Below are 16,030 nucleotides of genomic sequence, written 5' to 3'. Positions count from 1 at the left end.
GCAAACACTATAGCTATTAAATTCCTGAATAGAAGAACCCTGTTACAGCCATTTCTTTGTGTTCATGAATGCGATAACCAACAGTATATTTTGCATATAGTAGGCATGTACAGGATATTCTGTGAGTATACATACTGGATCAGATCCCGCTTAGTGACTGTAACTGCAGGAGCACCTCATTGGATATTCCTGATCACTCATAGGCATTTGACAGAAAAATGATTTCTCAGCCTGTTGGATATTGCATCACATCTGCGTTTTCTGAGATACAGACCTTTGCTTGTAAAAATGGAAACTTGTATAGTATTATGTCCATAGGGTAACAGAAGAGATAAAATACTGATTTTTTGGTCTTTGGTGTCTAAAGTCTTCCTAAGATCTCAGTTTACACAGGATACGGACCTTTCCCTCTTTGTGTTTGTTATCTATATCATAAAGATGATGATGATCATATAATTATACATTATAGATAATAATTACTAATAGCTACTTCACAGGGGTATTGGAAAGAGTACATTAAAATAATATTGTGTTCAGATAACTACAAGAATGGAAGACTATTTACTCTTAGATAAAATATTCTGGCTGAGGAAATGGCCATTCACTAATTAAGATAAGGCACAGTATAGCAACACATTATCTAATTTCTACTCTGTCACCTCTCTCCTACTTTATGTGTGTCTCCCAAAATGTGTAACAGAAGAGAGAGTTAAAATGCAGAGATGAAAAAGTACTGGTATTTCCTCTTGTTTCACATGGAGCAGTCCCTTAATAACTCACAGCAAGATAAACAAGAGGGAGGGAGAAGTCAGCCAGTAAAGACAGACCCAACTGCAATGATAAAAAGTAGTCAGAAAGTTATTAAACAGGGAGGAATTTTTACCAGTACAAGTCAATTAGCAAAAGTTTGTCTCACAACTGGTTGTTTCTAAAATGTACACACATGCACACATTCAAGCATGCATAGATACAGGGGTAGGATTAAAAAGGCCATGCTAAACTGATGTCTGTGACATATGTGGAAAATCACATAAAACCATGAACTGACAATTTTCATACAGATGAATGGATCTTGCAGAGAGCAAACGAATATCTCCTTCCATGTGGTAGCATTCTCCTCAGCTTGGCGTAACACCATGTCTGCTTTAGTCTTCAGTTCCTATTTGAATAAGGAGTGAAATGCACAGCCAGCTCCTGTATTACCGATCTGTGGTAAAAATATATACATAACCCAGATGCTATTTTCTCACTCTTTTTGAGAACACGTAGGCCTTGGAGTAAACATTTATTCTAAACAATGCAGGAGGAATGTGACTGCTCAGCATTGCCCAGGATTAGTGGGGAGGGCTAGAGTATAGCTTTAGTTACAGTAAAGAAATATGTGATAGGAGAAGTATGTTTTGACAAGGATAATATTATTAACTGTACAAAGATTTGCCTCGTTAACCCTTCAAGAGGTTTCTGGGTGATTTTTACATATTATATGAAGTAGCACTGCTTGCCACACCAGCATAGTTTCCAAGCCACACTGTGCTGCCAAATGTGCTGTCTTAAAGATGGTGGATAAAAATCAGTGCTCTGCTCACTGAGGAGGCCAGATCATCACTGCAGCAGGATGGTAAAGCAGCATTATTGTCACTGAAGGGGCCTAAACTGAGACTTAATGAGGCTCTATCTTATAGTCATTAACATTACCATAATAATTGTCACAAAAGCTTTTGTTAACTGTTATACACTGGACAGATTCATCCAAGATTGATGAGCTGCTGTCTGTTTTGGGTCATTTTAGTTGGGGCTGTCCTTAGCTCCTGACTATGCACTCTTATGTATGTTGGTATGAGTTGTTAAAAGACTGCTCCATGCCAATGCTTGCATAGTTGGCTGGATTTTGGTGACGCTTTTTATGATTCCTGTAACTGAAGGTGAGAACTCCTGACTGATAAAAAAAAAAAAAGGTTGCGTATAAAGCCATTCAGCTATGCAAAGTATTTTCATTTTCGATTCATTATATACGCTGTGCTAATTCTGTCTGTTCTTAATATCCCTTTAATTAAAGAAGATTTTTCTGCTCTTTTGATTTTGTAATAATCATATCCCTGTCCTTTAATCTGTCCACCACTTGTTGTCCACTTGAGGCTCTCCTCCTGACTGTAGCTGTTAGTCCATGAGTACAACCACCCCATAGGTTGGGGGGCCACAGTGTGAAGTGGGTGCTGGGGAGGCAGGCAGAAAGTTATGGCTCCGGGCTTCAAAGAAACTCATCTAAACACAGAGGGCAGGTAAGGCACCGGAGAGGTGGTAACGAGAACGATAAGATGCACGTTGCCTCCATAGCTGGGCAGGCACCACAATCACCGTAGGTAGTTACACACGCTTGCTGCAACAACAGCTTGTAACTTTTCTCTCTAAAGCTGTACTCCCTCCCACCTCCTAAAAGTTGTTTTACTCTTCTTGTTGCAATTGCCTCTCATCCCTCTGGCCTTATCTATCTATTGCGTTATGCCAGCTGCAGCTATGAAAACACTGTCCCACTGATTCAACCATATCATGCAATTCTCAAGTCTTTACCCAGTTTCTGTTTTGCTAAGGGCTTGAGATGTAGATATTTTATTTTTTCTTCCCACGGAGTGGTTTAGGGGCCTTTATCATTCAGTAGATTTTTCAGATCTTGGAAATAAATATGCAAAGGCAAAGTATCAAGCTCAGAAAAAGCAGAAATCAGCTTTAAGTTAACCAAAATTCAGCTAAAAGAGTCAGAAAAGTACAAAGCCATTTTTGGAACTGCATGTGCTGTGCTGGGGCAGGCTGTTGCCACAAAATGTAATCCAGAAGATAAGCACAAAGTCCATATATCTAGAGACCTTCCTTGGTGCTGCGAGGTCTTTGGATGGACATGTCACCTTTTTAAGGAAATTCGTTCATTCATTCAGCTCAGGAGTAGCCATACTGAACAAATGCATGAACTTCTCTCCCCCCAAAGATGCACTCAAGTGTCAATATGCGTATTACTAGGTTTTTAATTTAGTAATTCCCTGACAAAATTCTGTAATCTGTGTTATTTAGGAGTTCTGACAAGATGATAAAAGTGCCTTCTTCCTGCATTAAGATCTAGGATTTTTTTTTTCAATTAATGTGAGCTTTTAAGTTCTTGAATTTATTATCTGCTACTTCACTTTTATTTTCTTCAATTGGCACAGCTGTAATGCAAAGTAGAACATTGCGTGTATTGGGAGTAATCCAAGTGGAAAAGACACAGCAAACTCCAGGATACTTTTGCAAGTCACATGTATCTATAGGGCTTTTTTGGTACAAAGGTGGATAAACTTGGCAGTTTAATCCTGTTAGGAGCTAAGCTTTTTCCATATGTCCTGGTTTTCCTGAAAAGAAGAAAGAAAGAAAAATATTCATCTGTTTTTCACATGCTTTCCTCCATTTGTTTGGCAGGACTTTGTAATGTGAGGAGATACAATGAGCCAAATGCATCCCTAGAACTGCAGAGTTCACACCAGGCTTTACATTGGCTCATTAAATTTCTATAATTATCCAGCTATCTTTTGATTATTTTTTCCCCCTGCAATCACGTACCATTTCCTTTTCTAAGATGTGTGGTTATATATAATTTTTTAAAAAATTATTTTTGCTTATCATCGAAATGAACATTTCAGTCCAGGCAAAGTGTAGTGTTGGTACGCTGCTCCTCTCCCGTGACATTGATGAGATGGTGCCTGTTAACATCTTGGGGTACTTGATCCCACTCTGCAAATCTGCTGGTATTAATATGAAGAGAATGTAGACATATGCGAACAACCACATTTAGTATGCATGTCCAATACTTCTTGCAAAAATTAATTTTAAATTCATTTATTGAAAATAAACACAGAACAAGGCCACAAGATGATGCAGGCAGTGGCATTTTATATACAAATTATATCCTCTTCTCCAGGGACACGGTTGTTATGAAATCCTATCTTGACTCAAATCAGCAGGAGATTTATCACCAACTCTATGAGTGTGAGTTTCACCCATGCTGTTCAATATAACCAGCATGTAAATGACCTATTCTCACCAAAACCAAGTGACAGTGGATAGGTGTTTTGTTTGTTTTCCTAGCGATAGGCCTATCCTTGCCAATGGGATACTGAACAGGGTCTTGAGTATGAGGCTAGGAACTCAAAACCATGATCCCATCTCTAACACAGACCCTTTCACAGAATTGTTAGAATGAGCACTTATGCTCATAAAAGTTTACATTTAAAGGATCAATGGTTCTCTTACCTCACAAATCTGTTGCAGAGCACCAATATCTGCTAAGTTTAGTGACTACCATCAGTCTGACTACACTGTTTCTTCTAAATTTCTCAGACAATCATTGTAGCTGAAACAAAATGAACAGATCTCTCTATTTCACCTCCTGAAGAGGCTGGGTTGCAATGCTGTAGCTGAACTGAAAGGGTTGTGGAGGCATTGAAGAAGGAAGGGGTTGCCCAGTAGACCATTTATGACTAATGATGCTACTGTCCCCAGCGTGATGGGGCTGGGAACTTAAGCCTCTGACTTTATCTGCTAAGGGTTTTGCTAGGACTATCTTAATGGGCTGTGTAGCCTGGCTTCATATCACATAGGGTAATGGTAATTTTGGCCAACATCTCTAGTCAAAGCTGGGGGAGACTGAAGATCATTTGAGGGTCAGTGTTTTTCAGGCTGGGGCTTGAGAAATATGGCTGCTAGACTATATTTATTCCAAACTTACTTATCATTCATTAAAAAAAAAAAAAAAAAAAAAAAAAAAAAAAAAGGCAGAATGCCAAAACAGTATCCCTTGTGAAAAAGGGGGTGCTTATGTCACAAAATGGACAGTAGGTTGAGTATATAAAATTGTAGAAAAAGAAGTATGAAGAAAATTGGCTAAAACTGTATGAATGAAGATAGAATGAATTTTCAAGTGAAAATATCAATTAAATTCCTCCCACATACTATTTAAGATGTGGTGTCAGGTTCTTCAGTAGGTTTAAACTTCCATTTTTGTGGTTCCTTTGCCTAGTTATCAGTAAAAAATTTTAAAGCACAAAAAGAAAAGTAAACTCATGGCCACATACTAGTTTCTTGTTCTAGACCATATATATTAAAATATTCTGTTAATAGTTATCTGTGCTTTATGAGGACTAAAATATCTATCATTATTGGTCAATACAGCTAAAAAGATTGATAAATAAATATCCCTTTGGTATGTTCACTAATGACAAACTTATTCTTCTTCAACTTGCTTTTTCATCCTGAGTAATTTGGTGGTAACTCTGGCTGAACTCTAGCTAGAGTTATGTTTATCTTCTTATTTTAAAATTTAAATGATGGGATAGCAGTGGGAAGTTTGGTATATTGGTATTGTATAGGATATCATTTGAATTTTGAGTTAATTTACATTGGCTTCTATCTGTGTGCGGAGTTTTAAAAAAGAACCAAAACCTCCATTAAGTGAACTAAGAATAGAAGCTGTGACTCAAAAGGCTTTGAGAGTAGTTGAAATTGTTACATTAGGAGAGTAAGGACTATTTTTAAATGGAAGAAAAAAAAAGAAAAGTGTTAGGCTATAGTCAGTCATTAATCATCAAAATGAGTTTCCAGTATGAAATTATTAGCCAGATCTAGAACAAAGACAAAGTTCAAAATGAGAGAGATGTCCTAATTTACAGTGGATCACAGTGTGAGGTATCTGCAGCCCCAGTTCTAAGTTGTGCATTCAGTCCTAACGTAGAATAGCATGGTGGTCTGCCAGATCATATTCTTCTGTTTTGACTGCCATGATTATGGATAGCCATTAATGACAATTCCATCTTGGAAAGAAAATTTTTGAGGATTTCTGCATTGGGGTTTTTTGTTGTTGTTTGGGGTTTGTTTTTTTTTTAACTGTTCCTAAAGCTTGTCGTTAAGATATTCACTTCAACTGTTGGAAATCTGGATTTACACCTATGCTCTGTTTGATTTGGAACAAGAATTTGAACCAAATCACCTGTAATCTGGGTATTTTTGTTCTACATTCTGACCTTCTCATCTTTTAATCTTCCCTATTGAAGCTGTTCTTTGTATGCGAAAATAGCCACAGTTCTATAGAGAGCACAGTAGAGTAATTGGTGGCTAAGAAATCCCTTTCTCTCTTTCTTACTTGGAAACATTTAAATGGAAACTCCATCTCAGGCTTAAGGAAAATTTTCTCAGAACCAATACCTTCCCAATTAAATGGGTTGGCACTGTATAATGAAAATTCCCAGCAAGTGATATTTCAGGGTCTGCTGTTAAATTGTTGGCTATGAATGTCACAAAGTTTCTGATTTTACTACCTGTTTTTCTGCAAACTGGATAACTGAACTCCAGTAGTGCCCCTTTCTGAAATGAAGTAATAATTCTCCAAGGGGAGCTCACTTTAGTGTGAACAAAGTGGCAGGGTCTGGCTCCTGGCTTCCCCGTGGCTCAATTTATCAGTTTGTCATACTGTCACATAAGAAGAGCTGTGAATCTGTTTCTAAAATTGTCGACATCTTAAAAAGAAAAGGTATACACAGAAGATCTGAACCGATACCTTTGCATGAAGTACTAGTCCTGTGAAGTCACCAAAGCCAAGATTTCATCCTTACACGTAACTACGTTCACTGCTATTATTAAAATAACAGATCTGTTCCTTGAAAAGAGGCTTCTGTAGGAGAAGTTAGTTGCTATTAGTTTGTCTTCCTTAAAAACACTTTAAAAACACCCTTTGTCATTGTCTCTGCAGTCCTCCCTTTTATCAAACTGTCCTCGGAAGTCCAGCAGTTGCTGGGCCATTTAGAGGTGACACTGTGGAGTCATGTATATGGCACCCTGGGGTTTCAGGAGTGCAGTTTGGAGGAGCTCAGCAAATAGAAACCTCCCTGCAGAGCTAGCAGTGTGCAACAGCAAAGTTATACATGCTTATCTGTCACTCCTCTCTTTCTCTCACTCCACTTCCAATGAAAACGGTATCACTACCTGGTGCTACCTTGAGTGTGCTCAGAGCTCCTCCAAAATCCTTGTTTGGGTGTTTCTGGCCATTTTGCACTCCCCTCTGGCAGTAATGAAAGATGAACAGATTTTGAGGGAGAAGATAGAAATGTTCCCCTGATATTTTCCATCTAGCTGTCATCTAGATGTTCCATGGTTGTCTTTACTGCTGTTCTGTGCATGTATATATGTGCCTTTTTCCCCTCTTAGTCTTATGTTTTTTTTCTCATCCTCTTACTACTGATACTCACTGGCCAGGGTGTGGTGGCATCAACCAAAAATATTGAAAGCAGCCCATGAAATTGTAGAGTTTTGTACCACTTTACATCTCTGTATCAAACCCATTACAGTTGTACAAATAATTTCAATCCTAATAAGTTCTCCCTTTAGGAGTTTGCTTAATTTTAGTCTGGGCTGTGACCTTAAGAGATTTCACCTCTAGAAACATGAAGGCTGCGAACACAGTCTCATTTGGGGGGAAACCCTCAGTCCCAAATTTCTCGTTTTAGATTTAGAGCAAAGTTCACCTCTGCCTTCTCTAAATGGGTACATTTGGCCCTTCATTGCATCTTAACTAATTTTATGTTCTCTATTCTATTCAAAAGTGACTCTTTATTGAAAAGAAAATAGCTCCTTTAAGTATACAGTACCTTTGCTGGAATACTGACACTAAACATTGCTGTAATATACTGGGCCAAACAAATTATTTTTAAAGCAAAATTATTAAACTATGATCTTGCTTAATCCTTCTATAAACATTTGGGGAAGAAAAATATGCTTTAATCTTGTTTCAGTTCTACATTTTTTTGGTGAATAATCTGTGAATAATTCACTTTCCAGATGCAAAGTATTACTGAGGTATTATGATAAGACTAAGGAAAATACAACCAAAGATGTATTTCATTTAGAGGGTTGTGTGTTTGTTTTTCAAAATAGAGGCTTCGGTGCCACCACTCATAAGATGTAAAGGAGTCATCTTGCTTTCACTCCACCTGCCCCCATGATGGTTTGAACTACAAGCCTTGTTCCATTAGAGGCAGTATCAGGGTCATATCAATGCCACTGCATTTCATGTTCAAAGTTAAAATAGTTTCAGTTGTGCCACCTTTTGACAACAACCTCTGCAGCTACTGCAGATGAAATCTTGCTGAGTGGATCTGGGATTTGTTTGTCCTGGCCTCGCAGACATCTGTTCCTTCTCTGAGGTCCCCTGATGCTGTCTGCCTTCATGCAGCATTTAACCAAGTCAATAAGACCTTTGTCTAAATGTGGGATACAGAAAACGCAATTGGACTCCATACCAGAAATGTCTCCTTCTGAGCTGTGGTTCAAACCTATGTGTTGAGCATAGTTTAGTTATAATTTTATTAGTAGAAGTTGCCCACTGTTTTTCTGCAGGACTTGAACATATTAAGTTGTGTAACTTTTGCTACCAGGTTCTACAAGGGTTGTCTTGCCTGGCCAGTCTTGTCTGAATTGTTGAAATATTCCTTATTATATGTGTTAATTATTACATGGAAGTAAACAACAATTATTCTTTCTTAAATCTGATCTAGGTGATTATCTCAAGCTGTTTTGACTTGACTGCCATATATCAAACTTCGAGAGAACAGACTGTATGAGCCAAAACCACCCAGCCAGCAGAGAAATTAGATTAAAACTATGTCTAAGAGAAATCTTCATAAACATCTCCTATTACATCTTTCCTTATACAAAGATTTGGGGCAGAATGCTGGCCCCAATGAAGTCAATGGAAAAAACTCCAATTGCTGTTAAGGGCCAGGATTTTATTCCAAATCTGTGAAATAAACCATAATTAACCTTCCGTTATGGCTGCCAGATTCCATGTCACCACTTGCTTCCACTTTCTGAATTTAATTTTCATGAAAATCTGTATAAAACTTAAGAGGCATTTAAGGAATAGCCAAGTGGCTTTCGCCCTCTATCACTTTCTCTTATATGCCCAGTTAATTTAGAAAATATGCCCTGCTGTCTTCCACAGTTTCCTCTTGTAACAAATGTTAAAGAGCCTACATTAACTTAACGGCAAATTCTCCTTGTAATTGCTTGCTCTTCTTTTATGTTCTGATTTGAAGAAGCCCCACAGCTCACCACACTCTAACTAATGGCGATTAATTATTTAAAACTTTGCTTTATTCTCCAAATTAAATTAGCTCCCTTTCTCACCCAAATAAATAAATGATGGTTTTAATTATCTTTATATAAATATTTTTTTAGTTCAGGTCAGGAGCTCTTGCTGGATGTTCAGTATGCATTTGGACTGCCATTCTACCCAAAGTATGAAGAACAATTTACTCTGGAAGAAAAGAGCCTTTCCTTGCAAATTATGCAGTATATCTCTAATTTTGTAAACTCTGGGTAAGTATGTGACATTTAAGAACTGCTGTGATTGGGAAGGGGGCAAGAAGTAGAGGAATGTAGTCCAGATCCTGCCCTCACTCAAGTAGCCTCCATTTCATCTAGCAATTTGTAATCCTACAGAGGGGGCTTGGGTCAACACTTCTGGAAAGTCATGGCCGAGTTGTTGAGCAGATACTGAAGATTTGTAGTATGACACTTAGTTAGAAATAATAGGAATTTTATCTCCATGGAGCAGCTGCAAATTCTACTTAAATATATGGGGGTTACAAAGGCCTTGGTGTTGTTTCCAGAGCTTAGTTCTAGGACCCCAGTTCTGAAGGGTCTTGGCTAAGACTTCCCTTATTCCCAGAAGAAAGGGAGAAGCACATGAAGACACAGTGCATCCTTTACCAACTACCCTGCGAATAACCCTCAGCTGTACTGTGCTGTCGCAATGCTTGAGAACAAGGAGTATCTCTGGAAAGCTTGTGTGGGAACTGTGACTTTACGTGCTTTTTAGAGTTCCTTGGGTTGCTTTGGGACTGAGGTCTGTTGAGGGTGTTCATGAGCCTGTGTCTATACAGGTTCTGTGTACCTGTTCCCTAGGAAGTGAACCAGCCAAACAAGTTACTGTCAGGTGAGACACTGTGAACGAGTCACCAGTCTGGACTGAATTTGAACCCTACTGGTCAGAGGGACTGGATACACATTTCTTTGACCCAGCTGATCTCCTTTTGCATTTTACTGTTCATGTCATCATTTCCTAATGATCATTTCTCCCATTTCCTTAGAAATCCAAACTACCCTCATACTTTCTCCAGAAGAATGTCAGGGGTGATGCCCCCATGGCCTATGTATCTGCCAAATGATGATGGTGATAACTACAAGGAGTTCACTGTTTCCTTGCCAACTCTTAAAGGATTGAAAAAAGCAGACTGTTCTTTTTGGTCTGATTATATCAGAAGACTGAAAGCATCCACAGGTGAGCAGAATGTTTTCTGTCATTAAATAAAACCTAAATTCTCCACTTAATGTTTCCTTCTGTCTGTAGTCCTGTTAATATTATAGTTATGTCAGTGTGGAAAAATACTTTTCATAGATGAAACATCTTGCGCTGTCCAGGCTATATAGCTGAGACTCTCCTGATGCAACACTAAACAAAATTATTTTAGAGCAGACAGTGTGTAATAAAGTTCCATTGTCCTGGAGACAGGGCTAGAGAAATCTTCTTGCAGTGATTATAGAAGATATGATAAAGCTATATCTTGCTCTCTATGTGCAGTCATAATATAGGCTTTGCCTAAACTGGACTTTTGTCTACTGGAAGCATCTAACATGAGAATGTTGAGATTCATATGACTTAGGAGGAGCACAATAACTTCTATCCACTATAAAGCTGCAACTGAGGCTTTAGATATATCTCAGTATGGATCCTGCATGCTTTGACTTCACACTAGACAGTTTCTTTGGTTTTTTTTATAGCTGTGCTTGTTATGCCCCTTGTATTTCTCCTTTGACTCCATAAATTTTCATGCAGCTGTGAGATTCCTTCAATTTTTTCCTACTGCTTAGAATATTAAGACCAACTCTGCTGAGATTTCAATCTGCTGCTCTGCCCTGAAAACTCAATTTATTCTGGTAAATAAACTCCCCTTCATGTCTGTGTATGTTGTAAATAAATTTGGATAGCCTCAAGAAAAGCAAACAAAACCATCCCTTTTTGGCAGGCTGAGATGTTTTTAATTATTCTTGGAGGCCTGCAAGCTTACAAGTGTTTTTTATGTCCTAAGGACTCATCTTCGCAGTGAACACAGTCCAGGCCCTTTCTGCTTTGGAGGGCAGTTGCATTTCTGGGAACAAAATGTACTTTCCAAGACACTGAGCTACCTAGCCTATCTATGCCTGACAGACCACCTCTCAAATAGACTGAGGCTGATGTTTGAGTGACACAAAACTATAATGTCTCAGAACCATCAAGTTGGTGGTTCTGATGCAAACACAAAGCATCAATGCTTCTGTTCAAGAGCGAGCCTGAATCATTACTCATGATCTTTCTTCGAAAGTGGACTCAAGATTTTGCTGTAGGCCTTTTCATCAGTTTCTCAGTATCCCTCAGTGTCTTTCAAGTTCAGAGGGGATATTTTGATCTCTCTGATGGCTTTCTGCTGGTCGAGATACTCCTAATTTGCAAAGCTTGCTTCTGATGTTTAAACTGTCCTGGGTAGAGCTTCTAGATCTTTTGGGACTTAATCTTGCAGCACTATGGCTGTGTAACACCAGACTGAGTTGAAGTCACAGCTCTGGCAGAACGGCTGTTGACCGAGCACCACGGACAGAGGCTACTCCCAGCATTTACAGAAAATCCCGAAAAAAGGTGGGAAAATATCTACCAGGGCAGATGATTGTTTTTAAGATGGAGAAGGTTTAAAACCATCCAAACTGGCATAAGAACACAACAACATTCTTCTATGGGTCAGTCCAATGGTCTGCCTACCTCAATATCCTGCCCTCATCAGTGGCCAACACCAAATACTTGAATGTTAAACATAAAAATTAAGAGAGGGAGAGAAAAACACACTGAAAGAGTTCACAAAGATGAGTCAAATTTTTGAAAACAAGCCACACAGTGTGAGATTTATGGAGTATAGATTGTCAAGGAGAAAGTTTAAAAAGTACATGTCAACATGTTATTCTGCAAGGAGAAGTGAGTACATCCTGCCTGCTCTTCAAGCCAGTATTTGCTTGGCCTCAGCACCATGGTAATGCAGCTACACAGTTCATTTCTACTAAATTCCATCTCATAGCAACATTGGCTTGTCACCTTGCTTTGATAGTCATCTTTAATCTTATTTTATCCTGGAATACTGGAACTTCTCATATGACTTCTACTTAAATAGGCATCACATCAAACCCATTTCTGCTCCAGACCTCAGCATGGGATGGTAACTCACAGAGATTACTGCTGTGGGTGTCTGGATAGCAATCTGAGCTCACTTCCTTGTGAAAAAAAATTCATAATGTTCATCAGTTCAGCTAGAAAGACTGTATGAACTTCAGATGTTGATGGCTGAGCATCCTCAATTTCTTTTTGAGAGGAGACTGTGCTGAAATTCATGCCAAAGTACTGTCAGTTCATCAGTGCAAGTTCATCACTTGCATTGCTCCCAAAAATCCCGTTCTGCAGGAGTGGACAAATGACACTGTAGAATGTATTCAGTCAAGAGAATGGAAATCTTTTTTTTTTTTTTTTAAGTCTCTAAGCATCATGTTGCTGCTTGGTTGGTGTGCCTCCTTGCACCAGAGGTGCTTGCTGTACCTCCCTTCAAAGCTGAAGCACTGCCCCTCTATTGTTACCTGAGTGCTCCAGAGACTGTTCCTGAGGTGCTGCCAGGTTCTCATATGGGATCCTGGCATGATGTTGGATGCTAGATTTGAGAAACCAATGCTGCAAACCATTTTTGGATGACGTACCTTGCAACCCATCCTGAGGGCGAACTATTTATTTGTCAGCCAGCTAATGTGAAATCCAATCTAACACATAGTGGAAAAAAAAGAGCAGTTTCCTGCCTTTCAATAATTATAAATCTTCATGATAGTGTTTTTGGATTGTATGATACACTGTTCATTCTGACTGCTGAGCCTCTGTTGTTGTGGGTTGCAATTTGTGGCCTCAAGCCAAGCAGATGGAGTTTACAAGTGTGGCACCAAGAGGCACTCCTAATGAAACAATGCAGTTTTCACGTCCAAGTGTAAAGCTGTAGAGGGTCTATTTTGATGCAATCTCAACCAACTGTGATGAATCCTGTTTTGTTCATCTCACCTCTTCCTTCAAATCAATGTCTTTCCAGATTCATATATCATCTGTGATCTGTAAGCAAAAAAAAAAAAAAAAAAAAAAAAAAAAAAAATCAACATATTTCAGTAAAATGGAGAAGAACTGGACAAACCAATGATCTAATCTAACTGCAGCTGACTTTTCAGATTTTTTTCTTGATCCTTTGTTTACTGCCATGTGAAATTTCTTGACTTAGAAATGTCAAATTCGGGATAACTAAAGTCTCAAAGCTCAATGTCTTAGGCCCTAGGTCTCAGTCCAACAGAAAACTGAGCTACTCCTAAATTCATAAATTGCATTTTCTGGAATAAAGCCTCTCATAGTTAGAGTCTCTTGTACAGCTGAAGTTACATGTCTCTTAGGTTATTCATTGCTGGATCTAGAAGCTGTTGTGTATATATCCAGCTTAACTGTTACCTGTAATTTTCTTTCCATTTAGTAAAAATATTGTCCAAATTGAAGTAGGTGTTTCATTTTGTGATCAGAATGCAATATTTAATGATGGAATCTATAATTTGTTCCTGGCATATAGTTGAAATGTATGTTGTCATAATTGAAGATAATTTAACAACAGTAATTTCATAAATGCAATGATTTTTCATGGTATTTACTGGCAGTGCCTTTACAAATTATTGAGGAAAGTTTGAATCTGTTTCATTGCAGATGATGTATAAATTTGTTGCAGTTTTGTTTGAAACCAGTTTGTAAAGTTGGCATTTTGGGGAGCAGTTTACCTGGGGAATTATGAAAGTGGTGGTGCTTGAAAAGGTTTGGATTTAGTAAATGGAGTTCCCATGGTTGCATTTCAAAGACAGGCTTTATATTCTGAATCATGATGGTTTCCATGGGAAACATCAAAACGACAAACAAGAAGAGTGGTCATCGTGGAAAAAAGCTGTGGATGGCTTTTTCCAGGGAATGTGTTAACAACGTGAAATTCAGTTAAAAACAGGAGCTCCAGAATGTTTATGCATATTCAGACAGTATGTCTGAATGCTAAAATTCCCCTTGCATAGTGTGGTGGACTGCACTGCATAACGGTGAGTCCCATTATAAGGGGCCTCTGGCTGCATCCCAAACAGGTAGACTTGGATCCAGTCTACATCTCTTACTCATCTAACTGGTATCTAAACAGAACCAGTCCTCCTAAAATAAGTAAGTGCCTCTGTAAGCAGTGTTGCAACTGGGGAAAAGGAGATACCTCTAGTGTCTCCAAAGTGAAATCTTGTCTGCCTAACTCATGTGCCTAAATTTAGATATTTAGGCATACTTTACATGTCCAAGTTAGCCAGACTGGAACCCACCTGTAGAAAATTCAATGGCTAGCAAAGCTGAAGCCTTCTCCATTAGCTCTGAGACACCGTGTGTAGCCACACAAGAGTCCAAATAAAGCAACAGTGTTCATAGTTCAGACTTGAATCAAGACCGAATCAGGAATGTTGTGGTTAGCATTCATCTTTTACCCATTCTATTCACACCTTCTTTTTGGAAATCTCCACTAGAAAACAGATTCCTTTCATATGAGGGACATCTGTGCAGCAGTGAGAGCACTCTGGGTAGGATACATTAAATAAACACCATCAATACACTTCATGGCACAGTTTGGTCTTGTTGAGGCAACTATGCTTCTGAAACAAGGTGGAAGACTAAAATCACAGAAGGTAAAGAATAAGGAAGAAGAGATCTATCAGAGGTGGGTGCTTGGGGCTTTATGTATTCCAAACAGACGAAAAAATAATGCTCCCCACACTTCCTGACTGGTAGGTAAGTATCAGGAGATAATACGAAAAATAGAACAAGTCTTGCACAGGTGGAGTGCACACTATTACGCATTCCAGTGGCAGTTATTTAAAGCATGCTGGAAGCGTGATAATTAATTACCATTAGGTGATCTGTCATTACCCTAAAGCATTTTGCAAATGGACTGCAAACTGAGAAAAATAGCTTCCTGAACATTTATAGCTGCATAAAAAGGATCTTAAGTGTCATTGACAAAGTGTATACCTTCTAGCTTGCTGCATCAAAGATATGACATTTATTTTAATCTTAATTATATTGTCTTTTCAGGAAGTGCAAATAATGGAGAGCCGTCTGCAGAGAACAGCCCTAGTGAAGCTCCCAGTGAAGGACTTACCTCCCAGGAGAGCCAGCCGTTGGGCGACAAGGTGGCTTACAGCAGATAGAAAGTCACAGTGCTATCGGATGGGTTTGTCACACAATTATATATCCATACAACTGTGTCACACCAGATGAACAAGTTGCTTCCTTAGTTAACTTTCTGAACAAGTAAAGTGCACATTTCAAGAAAGTAGTTTTTTAAGAAAACTGTTGAATATGGCACAAAATAAGCCATACAGCTGTTATTTTAGGTCAAAAGAAACAGTAATTTGAAAAATGAAGTATCAATAAAAACAGCAAAAACCAAACAAAAGTATTTGGACTTTATTTCTTGCAAGCACCCAAATACCCACACATTGTAGCAACAATAGGCAGAAAAGGATGTACATCGAGACTCTTGAGAAGTCCCTCAGCTGATGAGGCTTATATTAGCCACATGTCTTATCTAACTTTTTCTTTTTTGTTACTCATCCTATCACAAGCTGCCGATAGGATTGGGAGTCTGGCTTGGCATTCTGGAGAAAATTAAAAAGCTTCTAAATGGGGAAGGGTTGGATCCAGGAAGAACAATGTAAGAAGGGAATCACGAGTGTGCATTGAGTGTGTTCACATGAAGTCAGGCGCATGCACACGCTACACTCAGCTCATGATCACGCGTGAAAATATGTATAAGACCATTTGGGTAAAGCACAACACACAACAGAG

The 16,030-nt window shown here is 38.7% G+C and overlaps 1 protein-coding gene across 1 annotated transcript in view; it reads left to right on the top strand.

The window, feature by feature from the left end:
* The window catches only part of TG (thyroglobulin), a gene marked incomplete at both ends in the record, with an annotated part of 159,517 nt that extends 144,127 nt beyond the window's left edge, over positions 1-15,390 (top strand). Inside the window, 3 exons of the mRNA XM_082325442.1 lie at positions 9,250-9,390; positions 10,164-10,354; positions 15,275-15,390. Of these exons, the coding sequence (XP_082181568.1) occupies positions 9,250-9,390; positions 10,164-10,354; positions 15,275-15,390 (448 nt within the window). The remainder of the gene's footprint in view (positions 1-9,249; positions 9,391-10,163; positions 10,355-15,274) is intronic.
* Between the last annotated feature and the right edge of the window lie 640 nt (positions 15,391-16,030).

The sequence above is a fragment of the Platalea leucorodia genome (genome assembly GCF_965183815.1).
Source record: "Platalea leucorodia genome assembly, chromosome: 1".
NCBI lineage: Eukaryota > Metazoa > Chordata > Aves > Pelecaniformes > Threskiornithidae > Platalea > Platalea leucorodia.
Note: the sequence above shows the minus strand (reverse complement) of the source record. Positions and strands in the feature narration are given on the sequence as shown.